The 20,002-nt window shown below is 50.4% G+C and overlaps 1 protein-coding gene across 2 annotated transcripts; it reads right to left on the reverse strand.

The window, feature by feature from the left end:
• Positions 1 to 4,361: 4,361 nt before the first annotated feature.
• LOC115514747 (zinc finger and SCAN domain-containing protein 9-like) lies at positions 4,362 to 12,601 on the reverse strand. Of its 2 annotated transcripts, XM_030316906.1 has the most exons (5): positions 12,539 to 12,601; positions 10,613 to 11,117; positions 10,051 to 10,198; positions 7,000 to 7,098; positions 4,362 to 5,394 (listed from the first exon to the last, which is right to left on the reverse strand). In XM_030316906.1, the coding sequence occupies exons 2-5, from the start codon at positions 11,027 to 11,029 to the stop codon at positions 4,793 to 4,795; spliced, it is 1,266 nt and encodes a 421-aa protein (XP_030172766.1). In that variant the 5' UTR covers positions 11,030 to 11,117; positions 12,539 to 12,601; the 3' UTR covers positions 4,362 to 4,792. The 2 variants fall into 2 exon arrangements, with proteins under 2 accessions (XP_030172766.1, XP_030172767.1); XM_030316907.1 differs by lacking the exon at positions 12,539 to 12,601 and having other exon boundaries at positions 10,613 to 11,301.
• Between the last annotated feature and the right edge of the window lie 7,401 nt (positions 12,602 to 20,002).

Here is a 20,002-nt window from a genome sequence, read left to right on the forward strand (position 1 = left end):
GAAGAGAAATGAATCTCCAAGGAAGCCTCAGTGAGTAAAATCAACTTGTTAAAACACACACATGAAAACCTAATTAGTCATTGACTATTAAAAGCCCAGTAACAACAACAATTATAATGACAAGGTCAATTTGGGCTCAAGCATAACTAGAATACTAATCCACAGTGGTGTGGGCTGCTGGAGCAGGTTCACAGGAGGTATTCAGGTTTTGCGTAATATCACGGAGAAGGGCACAGATAGAGATCAGTTTCATAATCTCACAAGTCAGGTGGGCATACTAAAATTTTACACGTAACCAGTAAAAATAAAGACTAAAAATGTGAAATTTTCAAACATGTAAATGGGGGAAAAAAGAAGAAAATACAAACTAAGCAGCATAAAACAGGAACTGAGAAAATTTTTTTAAAAATCATGGAAAACAGAAAAGACAAAATTGGGTGGTAGAAATAAACTGACAATCAGAATAGACAAAATCGGATTACACTGAGGAGTTAAAAGACAAGATTGAACACAGGAAATTTTATAGAGTTACTAAAATCAATTAAAATAAAAACTCTAGTTAGTAGGAAAACATATGTAGTAAAAGTATAAAAATAGGAAAGCAAGAAATTATAAAATCAGGATTCAAGATGATGTTCCTTTAATTGGGAAATTGAGGTACGGGATGAGGGGTACCAAGTGACCAGATAACACAGGTGTTTTTCAAGGTCTTAACTTCTGTTTTGTTTGTGTTTAATGGCATGTTAATGAGTGCTAAGTACTGAATTAACTACCTAAGTTGCCAAACGAATAAAGTAGTTAGTCATTCGTGGACCATGACTCCTATCAAGCATTATAATTAATCTAATTCTGTACACAGGTTATCCGAAGGAAACAATTTTTTTCAAAAGGATGGGAAAAAGTAAAAATAAAAAGGATGGAAAAGAGATACTAGGCTAATATTCTCTGAAAGATTTTGGACCAGGGCGCCTGGGTAGCTCAGTTGGTTGAGCATTCAACTTTGGCTCAGGTCATGATGGAGTCCCACATTGGGCTCTCTACTGTCAGTGTGGAGCCTGCTTGGGATTCTCTCTCTTTCCCTCTCTCTCTGCCCTCCCCCACTCATGCACACGCGCACACGCACTCTCTCACTCTCTCAAAGGTAAATATTAAAAAATGATTTTGGACCAGCTGCATTAGTATCAGCAATATAAGCTTATTAGAGATAAGCTGTCTCTCTCCCTCCATCCCCCCTCCCCCCCCCCCCACAAAGGGGTCATGCTGGCTGCATCTCGCTCTGTGCTCATGTGACCCCTTTTGCTCATGTGACCCAGAGCTCATGTGACAGAGCAAGATGCAGCCAGCAGACAAGCCAAAAGGAGGCTCAGAAGGGACGGCACCCTGCAAGCATCCCCATCCTGAACTTCCAGCCTCCCCCCCCACCTCGCCGCATAGTGATGGCAGCCCCAGCCGACTGCGACAGGTACACGCGAGCAGGGGACAAAAGAGGTCGGGATGGGAGCATTCCTAGATGGATTCAGTTGACAGACTGTCGCAGATTTATGTTCCACACGAACTAAATGCTGAACCGCATGTGCGGGAAACGAGGAATTGTACTCCAGACACAAGTCTTTACTTTTTTCTCAGCTCCCTGATGCAAATATTGATCTACTTAAAAAAAAAAAAAAAAAAGTTTATTTTTGAGAGAGAGAGAACCACAGCGTGAACAGGGGAGGGGCAGAGAGAGGGAGACGCAGAATCTGAAGCAGGCTCCAGGCTCAGAGGTGTCAGCACAGAGCCCGACTCAGGGCTCAAACTCACAGACCACAAAGGAGATCATGACCTGAGCCAAAGTCAGATGCTCAACCGATTGAGCCACCCAGGTGCCCCGTATTTTTTTTTTTTTTAATGTTTTTATTTATTTTGAGAGACAGAGCAGGAGAGGGGCAGAGAGAGGAGAGACAGAATCTCAAGCAGGCCCTTCACTGTCAGCACAGAGCCCGTTGTGGGATTCAAACCCATGAACCGTGAGATCATGACCTGAGCCAACATCGGACACTCAACTGACTGAGCCACGCAGGCGCCCCAGTATTGATCTACTTTTAAACCCATGTGACAGCAGTCTGTAATACATCTTTTTTTTTTAACTGAGGTAAAAGAAAAAGTCCCACAAAAACCTTAACTTACAAGGAAGTCTCTCACTGCTGTCCAACCCTCCTTTTCTGTATCACGTTCGCATTTAGTAATCACGTCACCTTCTCCTTATCTGACGTGTACTTTGTGGACCCCAGTGTCCTTCCGTACCACTGCCGTCTGCTGCTCCTCAGAAGAGTCCTGCGAAGGGGCGGGAACAGGCCCTGAGAGCCTGGGCGCAGTCACAGATGCCAGCGGTTCTGTGCCCTGGCCTTCGCCCGGCCAGCGCGCCCATCCCCACTGCCGTGAGGGCAGCCCTCGATCGGTGAGTGCCGGCACACGAGGTAAGTTTTGTTCGAGAGGCCCTTCCTCCAAATCAGGCTAAAGCTGGACTGAGACCACATCCTGCTCAGCCCTTTCCTTCTCCGAGTGACACCCCCCCCCCCCCCCGGAACCTGAATCCCTGCCCAGGCTCCGCTTCTCAAAAATCCAATCCAGGAGACTTATCCAAGGCCCCACCTTCCAGGATCCACTGAGACTCCATCCCAGGGGCCCTGGCTCCTGGTCCTCAACCTCCCCGCTGCACCACGTGGTTTGCAGACATAACAAGCGATGGGGACAGGCTACTTTCATAGTTGAATCTTTGAGTCTGAAGTCACACAAGACCGCAGACTCTATGACAACTGACATAATCAGCAGGAGCGAATCCTCAGACCATGTCTGTATTTCATGCTAACATTTCTACCAAACGATCCCAGGGCCTACCTTCAAGCCTACTATGCTGTGGAAACGCACCTTGGCCTTCTCAGAAGTAGAACCTTCCATGACAGAGTGAGGGAAATGGCTCAAGCTGGTGCTTCGTGGAATCTGCGTTAGGTAGTTTTTCTCCCTGTGATGGGAAACTGTTCGTAAGAGTCTTGACTTAAAATCCAACTTCCCAAGAAACAAGAAGAAAGGAGAGGGAGACTCGGACTGAGAAGGGGCTCAGTCAGAAGAGCCACTTAAGGATCTCAGCCTGACCGACCTCTACATTGTAAGTCTTCCTCCAGCTCCCCCAGAGGAAGTGGAGAAGGTGTCCCTAGGCAGAATGCGCCCCGAGTCATAACCGTGGAAGCTGGTGCTGAGGACACGGGGGTCCCTACTGTGCTCCACTTCGGTCTGAAATTCTCCCTTGGAGGCAAAGGACAGAATCCCCAGTTCCAGGGCCGGCTGCCCTGGCCAACTGAGGGCACTGCTCCTGTGCCTGGGGGACGTCCGCTCTAGCGGATCGAAGGAGAGAGATGGGGCTGCAGCCTCGGTGGAGAAATCATAAGAGGGAATAAGGGAGCTGCGAGCCTCGGGTCTGTTCCGCCCGGACGAGGGGAGCCTCGTCTCCCCACAGGGACACGTCCCCGGGAAGGCAGCTCCCTGGAAGGAAGACACTCAAGGCCACACAGCTGTCCTCTGAGCTGCTGCCGAACCGCTGCACCAGCTGTGGAACCGTAGGAAAACCCCAACATGTTCAGGGGGGGAATGTTTCTCCGGACCCAGCCAAGCGACAGAAAAGAAGGATCAGGAGATCTAAGAGGGTTGTTTTAAAAGCACGTTACAGGGGCGCCTGGGTGGCGCAGTCGGTTAAGCGTCCGACTTCAACCAGGTCACGATCTCGCGGTCCGGGAGTTCGAGCCCCGCGTCGGGTTCTGGGCTGATGGCTCAGAGCCTGGAGCCTGTTTCCGATTCTGTGTCTCCCTCTCTCTCTCTGCCCCTCTCCCGTTCATGCTCTGTCTCTCTCTGTCCCAAAAATAAATAAACGTTGAAAAAAAAAAATTAAAAAAAAAAAATAAATAAAAGCACGTTACATGATCCAATTCCCTGGCATGACCCTGGACTCGGGATACAAGTGACCTGTGGTGCTGACGATGGACAGGCACGAAGGGGTTCCGGGTGACCAGAGACTGCCAACATGGAGCACAACACCCCAAAAGACTGAGGATAAAGTCTGAAGCCAGGGGTTTAACTACGTGATGTTAGATGTCAACACTAGGGAACCCAATTAAGAGCATGTGAAAACTCTACCGTTTTCAGGAGCTCAAATTATTCTACAGTAAAGGTCCAGGTTTTCAACCTTGACTCCGAGCCTGGACTTGAGTCTTCCCGTCTGCATCCGTACAAGGGACAAGGACAGTGCAGTGTCCCCGCCCCTCGTGGGTAGGTAGACCCTGCACCCGGTGGCCCCTGTTCCAAGGGCACACTGAGCGCATCAGGGGAAGCGGTGGGGTGGACAAGGAGTGGGCGCAGAGGAACTGGCCCTGGGGACACTGAAGACCCACGTATCATAAAACATCAGCAGGGCTCTATGTGACCTTATGGAATTAAACAGGGACGCACGTGTTTCAGGCATATTGGCCCGGCAGCGCCATTTATTCCATTACTAGGAAGGTTCAGCAGCTGCCATCTGAGTAAACAAGAAGGGTGAGTACAGGGTGAAGCAGGGTGGGGACGGGGCGAAGCAGGCGGGGGAGGGGGAGAACCAGGGCGCGGAAGCAGCAGGTGCAAACACCCAAGGCTTCCTCTTCGGATTTGCCCAGACCACGGCTCAGCGTCTGCTCCCAAACGCGAGGAGGGGGCGAGAAGACGACGCTTCCTGGCCTTCCCCTCCCCGGGGGCCGGGCCCGAGACCAGGGACAGGCGCGCCCCAGAGTCACCGCGGCCCGGCGGCCGCGTGAGTCTTCTGGTGGCGGATGAGGTTGCACTGGCGGGTGAAGTCCTTCCCGCAGCGGGCGCAGCGGTGCGGCCGCTCCCCCGTGTGGCTGCGCTCGTGCTCCAGGAGGAAGGAGCGCCGGCCGTAGCTCTTCCCGCACTGGGCGCAGCGGTGCGGCCGCTCCGGCCGGTGGCTGCGCTGGTGCTGGATGAGGCCGGCGCTCTGGCTGAAGGCCTTCCCGCACTCCCGGCAGCGGTACCGCCGGTGCGCGTCGTGGATGCCGCGGTGATTGAACAGCCCCGAGCTGCGGCTGAACGCCTTCCCGCACTCGCCGCACGCGTAGGGCCTCTCGCCCGTGTGCACCCTGCGGTGGCGGGTGAGGCCCGAATTCTGGGCAAAGGTCTTGCCGCACTCGTCACACGTGTGCCATCCCCGCCCCGGGGGGCCGCCCCGGCGCCCCTCTGCCCAGCCCCGTCCAGGCCCGGGCCCCCCGCGTGCCTCCTCCCAGGTCTGTGCGGAAAGGACTTCCCCGCGGGACTCCGCTATCTTAGGACAGTCTTTCCTCGGCACCACTTCTCTGTCCTCAGCCATGCTCGGTCCATCTGAAACACAAGAGACCAGGCCAGCGTCACCTGCTCCGACCCCACGGGAGGGTCCCTGTGCGCGTGAAACCGCAGACTGCTTCCACCTGGTGTGACCCCAGGTCACAGAGCAGAGGGGAGCTTGGAAACAGAAGGGCCATGCGGAAGCCTTCCTCCAAGTGACAGGGAAGGCTGCCCTCTGGCAGAATGTGGCTCAGTCCTTCCTGACAGGGCAGGGGCCTGGACAGGATTCCTCAGGCTTCTTCACGGGGAGGGCAGCTCAACGCCAGGGTGCCTTCTCCTAGTTTTCCCCTAGAACCCCTCCCCGATTTGGGTGCGGAGCCTCAAAGAGACCATGTGCTCATTCACTCCTTTATGGAACAAGTGCTCCCACTCTTCTGGGGGCATCGGACAGTAAGTACTACAACCGTCAGATCCGCGACATCCCAGGTGTGTCCCAGCACGTCCCAGGTATGACCTGGCCTGTCCCAGTGGGCTCCAGGCACATCCCAGGCGTGTCCCAGCAATACCCCAGATGTGACCCGGCACATCCCAGTGGGCTCCAGCACAAGGCCCTTACTGGCTCCACACTCGGCCTGGAAAGCTCTGGGCTCAGACAACAGCTAGAGTTTGCTCAGTTCCCACCTTCTTGGTTCCTGTACCCAGGGCTGCGGTTGGCCTGCCACACCCACGGCGCCCTCGATGCCCCCGACTCGCTCCAGTCCCGGCCTGGTGCACAGCACTGGCCACCGTCTGACACGCTGCATCGCCACCCCGTCTGTGTGCTATGTGTTTCCCCCATCCCACAGTCTAATCTCCATGACAGTGGGATCTTTTTTTTTATTCCTTGGGTCACGGCTGGCACATGGCAGTTATTCAATAAATATTTGTTGAATGAATAAAAAACAAAGGACTGAAACCGAGCCTGCTGCTGTGGCCTCAAATGACCGGCCCAGGCATGGGCACGGGAGGCACACGGCACCCGATGGAACTGGCCCACACCGGACACTTGTCCAACCAACCCAATCGGACTTGAAGGAATTGAAGGCAGGAATGGAGACACACAGACCCAAACTGTCTAGACAGCAGAGCACAGCCCAGTGGAATCTTCAGGATGTCTCAGGTTCCCTGGGCATGACTGCTGGGGGAAGCCATCGAGACTACGAGACAGCCAACCGACCCATGAGCTGGATCTGGACAATCGAAAGCTCCTCACCCCCTCCCCTGAACTTGAAACGTGAGCTCTAGCTGCCTGCCCCGCTCCCAAAAGCTGCCCCAAAGACAGTGACTACCCGGACAGCACGCATGACTGCAGTCAGGTAAAGCCTCTACATAAACTTGTAAAATGTGTGGGCGGGTGCCGAGATCTACGCATTTTGCCATGCCCAGGACAAGCCTCCTTTGCCTATTAAAACTGCCATCTACCCCCTTTCTCTGGTCTCTTCCTGCCCCCCACATAAGGGGCAGCCTCAGGTGACACCTGGGAAGCTCCCAAGGACCTTGTGAACCAACAGATTCCCACCCTGCAACCCAGAAAAGTCTCAGGAAAACGCCCACCGACCCCCGTCCTTTTGCCAAAACATCCGGCTTTTTCTCCCCCATCTAATTGTACTGTCGCTCACGCACCAGAACAGGCGCCTTGTAGGGCTCCTCTGTTGTCAGACCACGGTTCTCCTGCTCCTTTTAGCTGGGGGAGGACAACAGGTGTGGAAAACAGAAATGTGTCTGCAGAGAAGAAATGGACCACAAATGGGATCAGTACTGCCCTTCTGCCCAAACTTCATATTTATAGTTGAGATATACAAGGAAACCGGGTAGAATGAAAGCAAAGACATGTCTCACCTTTTTCATAATTAGCACTTACACAGCCCTCCATGACTTACAAGGCACTGTCACATGTGGTATCACCCTAACGCACCTCTTTATTTGGGGTTATTATACCACCTCTTTAACAAACTGCATGACAAAAGGTAGACCTGTAGCTAGACAGACTCTACACGAACATAGAAAAAGTCTGGAAAATACACAACAATTTAACAAGTGTGGCTACTCCTGGGGAATAAAATTCGGAGAACTTTCATGTTTTACTATATACAAACTCCTATATTATTTGGATTTTTTACTATCAGCATGAATTCTGAAAGAAAAGCAAACTCAGTACTATACAGCAACCTTAAATGCGGCTTAATTTAAAAAGATTGAAGAGCTGGACATTGGTTTTTGGTCCTTGTAATCTCAAACACTTACTATGTTGCTTAACAAAACTGGCTTTTCCTACATGTACAACATATACCTGCTCTGACAGTCCTAGAAGAGAACTTTTTGATTTGTATGTCCTCTGTGTATTCTCCTATGGCCATGGCAGATGCTTAATGAATGACTGAATGAAGGGATGGATGGAGGAGAGGATGGAAGGATGGGTGGAGGGAGAGAGGGAGGGAGGGAGGGAGGGAGGGAGGGAGGGAGGGAAGGAAGGAAGGAAGGAAGGAAGGAAGGAAGGAAGGAAGGATAGATAAAAGGGTGGATGGAAGGAAGGGAGGGAAAAAGGAAGGAAGAGGGGATGGATGGATGCAGGAATGGATGGATGAATGAGAGGATGGATGGATGGCTAGATGGATGGGAGGAAGGAAGGGAGGGATGAAGGGGATGGAGAGACGGATGGAGGAATGGATGGATGAGAGGATGGACTACTCAGATGTGCTTCCTGAAGGTAGAAGAAAGGGAAACATGCCTGGAAAATAAAAAGTCCAGTTCATGGAGAGGAGAAAGAAACAAAGGAATTGACTGGGAAGATGCTCATAAAAGAGGAACATGAAACCAGAGGAATTTAATCTGATGAGGTCACCGGAGCCAGAGGAAGGTCTGCAGAGCACATTTACTAATGAAAAAAAGAATCTTTTAAAATGAAGAGGTATGTTCCAAGTGGCAGAAATCCATGATAACTACATGGACTGCTAGGGTAGACGAACTAGAGGCAGGAAGCAGGGAGGCAAGGGAAGTTGGGGCTTTGATGAGGTGAAAATGCAAACAGCAGACGCCACTGCAGACTGACTGTGAGAAAGTTAACAAATAGTCCGGCAGAGGCTACGCTGTCCTGGTGAGAAATCAGACAGAAGCTGAGCCAGCTGTGACAGGGAGGGCGAGAACAGGACGACAGCTGGCACAGCCCCAAGCGCCCAGGCCTGCACCCGCCACTGAATGACACACCAGGAGATGCCAGACTGATTCCACTGGATTCCCCCCGTCCAGTCTGCCACCCACTGCGCGTTCCCCACCCCTTCCTCACCCCTTTATACTGCAAACGTAAGCCCAAATGGGCAAGGGGGACCTGGAAGAACAGCTACCACATACTAAGCAAAATGCCTGCCAAGTGCTTTTCATCAGTTGTCTGTTCTGTGCTCGCAACTACCTTCTATGGTACATACTTGTTAGACTGAATTGTGTTGTCTCCCTCCCCCTAGAGTCACATGTTGAAGCCCTAACTATATTTAAAAATGGGGCCTTTTAGGAAATTAATTAGGGTAATTAAGAGTGGGGTCCTAAATGGGGCGCCTGGGTGGCTCAGTCGGTGAAGCGTCGGACTTCATCACGGTTCGTGGGTTCGAGCCCCGCGTCAGGCACCGTGCTGACAGCTCGGAGCCTGGAGCCTGCTTCAGATTCTGTGTCTTCCTCTCTCTCTCTCTCTCTGCCCCTCCCCTGCTCACACTCTGTCAATCTCTCTCTCAAAAAGTAAACATTAGGGGCGCCTGGGTGGCGCAGTCGGTTAAGCGTCCGACTTCAGCCAGGTCACGATCTCGCGGTCCGTGAGTTCGAGCCCCGCGTCGGGCTCTGGGCTGATGACTCAGAGCCTGGAGCCTGTTTCTGATTCTGTGTCTCCCTCTCTCTCTGCCCCTCCCCCGTTCATGCTCTGTCTCTCTCTGTCCCAAAAATAAATAAACGTTGAAAAAAAAAAAAATTAAAAAAAAAAAAGTAAACATTAAAAAAAAAAAAAATTAAAAAAAAAAAAAGAGTGGGGCCCTAATCTAATAGGACTAATGTCCTTATAAGAGGTAACAGCATCAGAACTCTCTTTCTCTCTTCCAACAGGAACGTATACACAGAAAGGCATGTGTGAGAACAAAGCGAGAAGGTGGCCGTCAACAACCCAGGAAGGCAGGTCTCACCAGAAACCAAGCCTGCTCGTATCTTGATCTTGGAGATCCAGCCTCAAGAACTGTGATCAAATGAATTTCTGTTTCAGCCACCCAGTGTGTGTCATTCTATTACGACAGCCCAAGCGAACTAAGGCAATGCTATTATCAACCCCATTTTGGAGATGAGGGAACTGGGACCAAATGGTTAAATAAACCTGCCCACGTACAAGCGGCTTCTAAAACGCAAAGCCATGATTTGAATGTATCATACCCATTCTCTAAAGCTGCCCTCCACGGTGATTCCTGAAAGTTTTCCTAAGGTACCACGTGCCAGAAAACCAGAGAGATGACAGGCGAGGTTCACAGGGGAAGCGTGAACGCAGGGAAGGGGACAAAGTGAGGACGCTGGGCCCTCAGCAGCTGTAGTGCTGACCTTACCTGGTAAAGGGACTTCTGAGCCCCTGGTTCCCCAGGTCTGGACTTTGCATTTGTTTTTGCTTGACGAGAGGGGATGTGTTCAACACCAGAAAGTCCTATCCCTCACCTGTCTCTCCAGGAGGGCGGGACTCTTGGGCAGTGTCACGAGGGAGCTGGGGCTCCTCGGGCTGGGACTGAAGGCTCAGTGATGTCTGCTCGCCTAGAGGCACCGTCTCTCTAGAGCAGACTTCTCGTCCCTGTCCGTAGGCTACCATCTGGAAACAGAGAGGTGACACTTGACTTCTGAAGAAGTGAACTGTCTAAAGAAACCCTTCCCAGGGGCGCCTGGGTGGCGCAGTCGGTTAAGCGTCCGACTTCAGCCAGGTCACGATCTCGCGGTCCGTGGGTTCGAGCCCCGCGTCAGGCTCTGGGCTGATGGCTCAGAGCCTGGAGCCTGGTTTCCGATTCTGTGTCTCCCTCTCTCTCTGCCCCTCCCCCGTTCATGCTCTGTCTCTCTCTGTCCCAAAAATAAATAAACGTTGAAAAAAAAAAAAATTTTAAAGAAACCCTTCCCAGAAAGCAGCAGGAAGCGGAGTCAGGGTCAGAGTCAGTCACGGGGATACAAAACAAGGGATCCGAGGGTCCTTGATGACACACATACACCTCTTCCCCGCAATCTCCCTTCCTACCTCAAGTTGTGGCTCATCGAGCTCCTTCTCCAGATCCTCCAGCAGAATCACAGCCTCTTCCCCGCTCTCTGGACAGTGCTCCTGCACCCAGGCCTGGAGCTCCTCGGGCAGGATGGTCAGGAACTGCTCCAGCACCAGCAGCTCCAGGATCTGCTCCTTCGTGCTGGCATGAGGCCTCAACCACTGGCGGCACAGCTCACGGAGCTGGGTGAGGGCCTCCCTGGGTCCAGGAGTTTCCTGGTAACACAGCTGTCGAAAGCGCGTTCGGAAGACTTCCCTCGCCAGGGGACTGCTACGTTTCAGTCTGGACTCCTGCATCTGGAGGCGACTTTCCGTCTCCACCTTCACGGTCGGTTCTTCCCAAGCCTCAGGACCATGTACATCCATGGGCAAAACCTCCTTTGAGTCTGTATTCATCCTGACTTGGAATAGTTTACAAAGCACCCTCCAGCTGGAGTCGTTTTAGGAGCACCTTGAGAGGTTCCCTCTTGAGCAGTAAAAATCACTGTTTATATAGAAGAATGACAACAGCTAGAGATGGGCACTGATAACCATAAGCAACTGTCATAGACCCCAAGCCTCTTCACTGAAAGTAAAGTCATTTGGTGCCAAAGGATGGGAATAATGGAAAACATAAGGTCATAATGTGCAAAAATCACAGGCTTTCAAGTTACCCAGAACTGGATTCTATTATGGTTCTAACATTTACCAATTACTGATTGACTTTCAGCCAATTTCTTATCGTCCTTCAATCTCAGTTTCTCAATGTAAAGAAATAGCAATAAAGATACCTTACAGAGCTCATGGAGAAAAGAGGGACCACACAATTCACTCGGAATTGTTAAAAAGTTCAGACTTGTTTTTTCAAAGTCAGATCAGAGAAAGAATAGATGAAAATACTGCTCTTACCTTTGATAAATGAATGAGCTAACTCTCATTGGACTCTTTGCTAGAGTTTCAAAACAATCTTGAAAACCATTCCATTTCAGGTTGTCCTTTGAGCTAAATTTATTGAAAACTTTATTAAACTGAGAGTAACAGCGCTGCGCTGCAGTCCACAACACGCTTTCGGATAGGAGACCACATTTAAGGCTCACGTCACCCTCTGAGGTTGGTGACAACCACGATTTGAGGTTGCCTAAGGTCAAACCCTCTGTGAGGACAGTCCTCAGGAGCACAGAGGCCCTGGGGGAAGCGGTCTGCTCCCAGCCAGGCTGCGCCTCTCAGTCACCTGGAAGTGCCGCCCCGCAGCTGAGTTCCAGCTGGACAGATGCGGCGGGGGGAGGGGGGGGAAGACAGGGGGGGGGTGGACAGGACGTCCAGGGAATGGAATCCTGGGTGGTGGAGATCCGGGGAGGGACGGGGATCTGGGGTGGAGGGGGATCCAGATGCGAATCGGGGACGGCTGCGGAGCCAGGGTGTATGGAAACCCGGGGTGTGTGGGGATCCCCGGACGGAGGGGAATCCGGAGACGGAGGAGGATCCAGGAACAGATGCGGATCTCGGGACGGAGGGGTATGCGGGGACGGATGCGGATCCGGGGTTCGGGCGGGAGGGAGGCAGGGCTCCCAACGCGCAGGTGCGCTCCAGGGCGCGAGGATCGCGAGGCTAAAGGAAGCGGAAGGGCAACGGACACGTTCTGCGCCTGAAAGCCAGTCCGCTCCAAGCCCCTTCACCGGCTTCGGAACCGAAAGGAGAGGGTGTGCCATCTTACACCCGTGCGTGCCTCCCCCGCCCCCGAGGCCGGCCGCCCAGGCCGTCCCCGCCGAGTCCAGCCTGCGGCCGTCGTCCCAGTGGCGGCCCTCGAGCCTCGTCGGCCTTCCCGGGCCCTGCCCGCGCGACGTCCCCTCCCCGGGCGGAGGCCCGCCTCCGCAAGCCGCCCCCCCACCCCCAGCCACGCCCCGCCGGGTTCCGGCGCCGACTCACGGGAGCTGGACGCCGCAGGCAGACGGAGAGCGCCGACGCGGCGTCTGCGGGAGCGCGCCGGCCGGAACAATGCGCCGCACCGAGGGGCTGCCGGCCGCGGGGGGCGCTCGGGGCCGGGGCACTTCCGGGCCGCTCTAGGATCCCGCGTCTCGCCGCCCGCCGCCCGCCGCCAGCCTCCCCGCGGCTCACGTGGTTGGAGCTGCGGCCGCAGGTGCGCCCCGCGCAGGTTTTAAACTGAAGCGCAGGAATCCTAGGTCATTAATTTGACGACACTTATTTTTAAAACTTTTTTTTTTAAAGAATATATTACCTGTGGTTTTTAAAAAACCTCAGCAACGCCAAAATTAACCAAGTAAAAGGTGAAATCCCATACTGTCACTAAGGTCCCCCTACCCTGGGATCGCCGCTGTCATGGTTCGCTGGGATTTGCGTGTATACTTCCGATCTTTCTCACGTGCAGCTGCATAGACAAGCACTAAGCTATTTTACATTTAGGTGTTTTTTTTATCACTTATTTTAACGTTTTCACTTCAGGTATCTTAGACCTCTTTATTGGCCGTGTAGGTCCGACTCATTTGCTGGCTGAGTACATCAAGCACAGAGACTGCAATTATTTGTCCAGGCCCCTATACATTGATAGACTTTCCTTCTTCCTTCCTCCCTTCCTTCCTTCCTACCTTTTTTCCTTCTGCTTTCCTTCTTCCTTCCTCTTTCTTCCTTCCTTTTGTTTTTTGCTACAGAGGTTTTTTTTGGATTTTTAGTGGTAATACAAAATCTGTCAAAATAAATTGGCTTTATTTGTACAAAAGAGTATAATTATTAGTACAGCTAGTCATCCATCAATTTTATCATGCCAACCAGAATGATAGTATTGCATAAATTATGTTTGTTTTGTTTTTAACAGAACCTCATTATTTAATAAATATTTTTAATGTTTATTTTAGAGAGAGAGAGCATGTGTGCCAGCCTGGGGGGGGGGGGCAGAGAGAGGGGGACAGAGAAGATGAGGCAGGCTCTGTACTGACAGCAGAGAACCTGAGGTGGGGCTCGAACTCATGAACCTTGAGATCATGACCTGAGCAGAAGTCAGACACTTAGCCACCCAGGCACCCCCAAAACCTCACTGTTTATTCTAATTACAGCAGTAGGAAAGTATCTTGAATGTTAATGTAAATTCTGTGATGCGCTTTAACTCCAAAACTATAGCTCTATATATTTCTTCGGTTGGTTTCCTCAACCTAGCCATCTAAGGTCATTAAATAAACACAAGCTTCATCCTTTATTTTGACTTTTTCTGAATATCCAATAAGTCTGTTATCATTAAGAGCAGCAGCATGAAGCAAATCTGCTCAAAATCCTGATCACTCTCTTCAACACACCTCCCTTCCAGAGCCCTCAGTACAAACTTTTCCAACAAACTATATAATGGCCACAAATTCCCAGCTTCCCTTTAACTGGAATACAGTTCAAATACGTTATTCTTGGGGACGTGGGTGGCTCAGCGGGTTAAGCATCAGACTCTTGATTTCAGCTTAGGTCATGATTTCACAGTTCATGGGATTGAGCCCCTTGACAATGAAGCACCACAGAGCCTGCTTGAGATGCTATCTCCCTCTTCCTCTGTCCCCTTCCTGCTCATGCTCTCTCTCTGTCTCTCAAAATAAATAAACATTTTTTAAAAAACCCACGATTCAGCTCAAACAAGAAGAAATGCTGACTACAAGAACATTGAGCGTTACCTGAATTTGGAAAAGGTATATTGGGATATGACTCTTTGTGGGTTATGTCATAAGCTTTAAAAAAAAAATGAAGAAGGAGGAGGGAGAAGAACAAGAAGAAGATGGAGAAGAGGATTTGGAGAACTGTAACAAAGAGATTGAGGGAACTAGCTGGTATGAGGATTAAAATGTATCAAGTATAACAATATTGATGTCCCATATGAACTTTCCCTAACCCAAGATAGTTTCAGTAAGTACGTGGGCAAGCTCATCTGCTCTATGGATGTCACCAATCAATTCTGAACCCTAGGTATGATGTAACATTCCATTTGGAACAGCCAGTCACCTGTTGATTACATTGACTCTCTCTATAATGGAGAGAACAAACTGCTCAAAGCGATACATTTTTTTTGGATTTCCATTGGCTTTCCATGCCCACCATCTTGGTATTGACTTGATGAAAGCTCTGCTCACACCAGCCCTAACTTAGTTGGGCATTGAAATGAAGTGTTTTCCCCCCAGTCTACTTTCTAAGTTTATTTATTAATTTCTGAGTGGGGGGGGGCAGAGAGAGAGAGAGAGAGAGAGAGAGAGAGAGAGAGAATCCCAAGCAGGATCCTAGCTGTCAGCATAGAGGCTGATGTGGGGCTCGAACTCATGAACCGGGAGATCATGACCTGAACCCAAACCAAGAGTCAGGCACCTAACCCACTGAGCCACCCAGATGCACCCCACCCCCAGATCTGTACTTTCAGCTAGGTTCTTGTGAATCCTTCTTTCCTGTCCTTTAATGCTACCTTGGGCAGACCCCATAGCTTTCTGGTCAATTTTAAGTATTAAAGATCCTATCCAGAGGTGTCTGGCTGGCTCAGTAGGTAGAGCGTGTGACTCTTGATTTGGGGGTTGTGAGTTTGAGCCCCACCTTGGGTGTAGAGATTACTTAAAAATAAAATATTTAAAAAAAATAAAGATCCCATTCAATTTATTTTTTTTAATTTTAATGTTTATTTATTTTGAGAAAGAAAGAGACAGAGTGCGAGCGGGGAGGGGCAGAGAGAGAGGGAGACACAGAATCTGAAGCAGTCTTCAGGCTCTGAGCTGTCAGCACAGAGCCCCACGCGGGGCTTGAACTCACAAACCCGAAGATCATGACCTGAGCCAAAGTCAGATGCTTAAGCAACTGAGCCACCCAAGTGCCCCCCATTCAATTCATTTTTAGCTGAAAATGTATTATCTATGAATACGTTACATAGCAACAGATATCAAAATACAAGAAGTATAAAAGGGCAAATGTTGAAAAGTCTCCCTCTGGAGGGCACTTGCGATGAGCACCGGGTGTTATAGGTAAGTGATGAATAACTAAATTCTACTCCTGAAACTAATATTATAATATATGTTAACTAACTAGAACTTAAATAAAAATGTGAAACATTACAAAAAAATCTCCCTGTGATTTTTTTCTTCTGTTGAGTTTGATAATGATATCGTAGATCCATAGGAAAATGTCCTTATATTTTTAGAGATGGGTACCGAAGTATTCAAGGTGTAATGATGTCTATAATTTACTTCGAAATACTTCAGCAGAGGAAGAAAAAGCAAATATGGCAAAATGAACAATTATAAATGTAGGTGCGTATATTGGTGTTCATTATATATAAACACATAAATCCTTGGGAGTAACTGTTTCCGAATTCAGATTTTCTGAAGACGGTGTTTGCCCCAGATGACCGATGGCTTAGGACGAAACACCTTCAGCGGTTTCTCCTTCGCCCAGTAAGGGGCAGGCAGGTGTCACCACGGCCGCGCAGGTCCCGTGGGGGCCTGGGCCTCCGGACGCACGGAGCCAGAAGTAAACGCGGCCCCGTCCGGGAGGTGGGCGCAGCGGGGGCTCCCGCCGACCAGGCAGAGGACGCACTGCCCCCTCAACCCCCGGCCAGCGCCCCCCACACACAGACACACACAGACACACACACACAGACACACACACACACACAGACACACACACACAACACACACACAGACACACACAGACACACACACACACACATCACACACACACACCACACACACACCAGGCGTTCTGCCCGTCCCCCGCGTGCAGCCCTCCACATCACTGTGGACAAAGCCCATCCCATGGGTCGGTGTGGCCAGAACCCCTGCCGCAGGGGGAGGGGGTGCCCGTCGAGATGCTGGAGGCTCGGCAGGTGAGAACCAGCCTCCAGATGCAGCTGACACCGCCCCGCCGGGTGTACGGCCGCGCCCCCTGCTGGACGGAGGCCGCCCCCCACCCCCGCCCCGTCTCTGCTGTCTGTCTCCGTCTCAAAATAAATAAAAATCGAAACAAAATTAAAAAAGGAAACTACAACTCTCTAACAATATCTAAAAGTGATGCCACCCCAAATCTTCACCAAACTTTTTATCTTTGCAAAGCTGATAGGCAAAAAATGGTATATTATTGTAGTGTCAACTAAGCATTTTAATTATGAAAAAATGAGACATTAATATTCATGTGCATTTCCTTTCTGTGAACTTTCTGTTTACACCCTTTCCCTTTTTCCTACTTGTGCTCGTTTTTCTCTTGACTCGTATAATCATCATATACTAAGGAAATTAGACCTTTGTGATAATTTGTAATATTTCCATTCTACTTTCGTTTTTTTTTTTTAATTTTTTTTCAACGTTTTTATTTATTTTTGGGACAGAGAGAGACAGAGCATGAACGGGGGAGGGGCAGAGAGAGAGGGAAACACAGAATCGGTAACAGGCTCCAGGCTCCGAGCCATCAGCCCAGAGCCCGACGCGGGGCTCGAACTCACGGACCGCGAGATCGTGACCCGGCTGAAGTCGGACGCTTCACCGACTGCGCCACCCAGGCGCCCTTCCATTCTACTTTCTTTATGGGGGCTTTAGTTTACAACAATTTTTAATTTTTTAGTTAAATTTACTAATTTTATGTTTTCTGTGATAAGAAAGGCCTTCTTTGTGCGATGACTATAACAGAAAATTCTCATGTAGTTTTTTTTCTAGTACTTTCACAGTTTTACTTTTTTCCTACTTAAATTTTGAACCACCTGGAAATGATCCAGTTGTAAGACGTGAAGTACGGACTACACTCTACTTTTTTTCTTCTTCTTCAGATTTTTACACAGATGTCCCAGTACCATTTCTTGAATGATTTACCTTTTCTCTAGTAACCTGAGATGACATTTTTATCAAATGCTTAAATATTGATATTGCCTACTTCTGGATTTTCTATCCTGTTTATACTACAGTACTTTGTTCACTGTAGCTTGTAATATGTTTTAAAATCCCAGAGGCTTGCGTTTTCCTTGTTACTCTTTTCTGAATTTTCCTGGCTATTAATGCTTGTTACTTTCACATAAACTTGAGAAGCAATTACCCAGTTTGAAAACAAATTCTATGTTGATTTTTATTGGCATTATATTAAATACCTAGACTCACGTGTAGAGAAATTGATTTCCTCTTTCTCCATATCTTTGGTCAGTCAACAATATATGAAGAGAGAGACAGAGCAGGAGACGGGCAGAAAGAGAGAGAGAAACAGAGAGAATTCCATTGTGGGGCTGGAGCGCAAGAGCTGAGATCATGACCTGAGGTGAGATCAGAGTCTGACGTTCAACCGACTGAGCCACCCAGGCCCCTTGAGATCTACTTTTTAAGTGGCGATAATCAATAACCCTCCAGTTTGCCCTCCCAAAGGCAATTCCCTCCCCACCGGACGTGGGTGACAGCGACTTCAAGCCGGACCCCAGGCCACCTGGTCCTCCCGCCTGTCTCCGCCTCCAGCTGCGCTCCAGCCTCTGCTTGGCCCAAACCCCCTCCGGCGCGTGTCCTGAGCGGACGTCCTGAGTAGGCGCCACCGGCCGGGAGCAGCGCCGCAAGGGTCACAAACCAGGACCCGGGTGCACGCTGCGGCCTTGGCGTCCGGTCTCCGCTTGCGCGGGCGCTGACTCAGCCTCAGGGAGCGACAACGTCGTCTCGGAGCCCTGAGCTGCGTCCTCGAGTGGTGGTGGTGGGGGTGGGGGGGGTGTTCCTTGGCCGGGGACTCCCGGCCCCCGACCCCGGCCTGCCAGCGCTCCATCAGGGTTGCCAGACGAAAGTGCACTAAGCGGGCCACTCATCGGAAACAGGCCCACCGGCGGGCCCACCTGCGGCAGGGGTGGAAGGGGCTTCTTGCCTCCACCACGCCCGGCCCCGCTGCCCTCTGATGACAGTGCCCTGTCGCCCACGAGAATCCTACCGGAAACAGGCACCGACCAGCTCCCCCCACTCCCTCCGTCCCCCAGGCTCCTCGGAGCCCTGCTCCAGGGAATTCAGATCCCAACAAAGGCCATTCCTCCCCCCCCACCCACCCCCCCTTGTTGGAACGCATCGCTCGTTCCTCTGGGGTCTCCCGTCGCTGCATTGATTCGATAAAACGGATTTTGTCGTTTGACAGGTTTGTCCCTGATGCTTTGGGCGGATGTCTTTCGCGCCACATTAGCTCGCCCTGTGGGTCCTAGGACATGGCCCACAGTAGGGGTTGGGAGACACTAAACCAGGCAAAGCCGCGAAGGTTCAGGATAAACCTCATCATGCTGATGTTGGAAGGATGGGAGAGACGTGGGTCCTGGGGAGGAAAAGATGGGCACCAAGAAACCAGGTCTCAGCCGCGTTTTGAAACAAAACAGAAGTAGCTGTGGCACAAATTAGCTTGCCTGCAGGTCTTGAGAAACGCGCGTTACTGGGCCCCAGCCCCGGGGTTTGTATTTCTAGCAGCTTTCCCGGGGATGACGATGCTATTGCTTGGGGGAGACGCACTGGAAACCACAACAATGCCAGGTGAGTGCTTTGAATCCGGTGATCCGATCCAGACCTCTGACCTAGACCTCTAAAAACTTCATTCTAATAAAACAGTCAAAGGAGTTCTACCCTCAAACCACACAAAGGTTCAACCTCATCAATCCCTAAATTCCATTAAATCTTAAATATTTAGTCCACTTGATAAACGGCCCGTAGTTACCTGCAAATTCTGTGATAAACCAAGGCCACCAAGTGTATGAGAGCTCGGGATTCCTAAACATTTCCTTCTCACTGTGTGTGGTTGTGTCTCCATTTAGATGATGTGATAATGCTTGTTGAAATAACAACCCCCCCCCCCACCCCCTTATAGGGCTGCACAAGCCTGAGTGGTCTGGTCTGCTTTCCACTTTGCTGGTGGTGAGTGTAGATCAGTACAACCCCCATGGAGGAAAAATAGCAATATCTCACAAATGCACACACCGTGCAGCCCAGCACAGCCTTGCTAGACATTTATACACGGATGCAGATACACACACGTGCAAAATGGTGTATCTATTCAGATATAGATACAGGACTGCTTTTTACAGGCATCATCATACTGTCTTGCACGACGTTCTTTTTCATTCAATGATATATCTTGACAACTTAATATTACACATGCATACTTTGCTTCTGGAAGGATACACGAGGGCTAATAGCATCCTGCTGGTGGGGACGGTAAATGGTGACCAAACTCTCTGTATAGCTTTTTATACTTTTTGTATCATGTGGCTGTAGAACTTCTCAAAAATGGAAATAATAGGGGTGCCCAGCTGGCTCAGTGGGTAGCGCATACAGCCCTGAGGTTGTGAGTTCAAGCCCCACGTTGGGCGTAGAGCTTCCTTAAGTCAATTAGTCAAAAAGATAAAAATAAAGAAAAAGCATGTGTCTTAGGAAAAATGGA

Source organism: Lynx canadensis, chromosome B2 (assembly GCF_007474595.2).
Source record: "Lynx canadensis isolate LIC74 chromosome B2, mLynCan4.pri.v2, whole genome shotgun sequence".
Classification (NCBI taxonomy): domain Eukaryota; kingdom Metazoa; phylum Chordata; class Mammalia; order Carnivora; family Felidae; genus Lynx; species Lynx canadensis.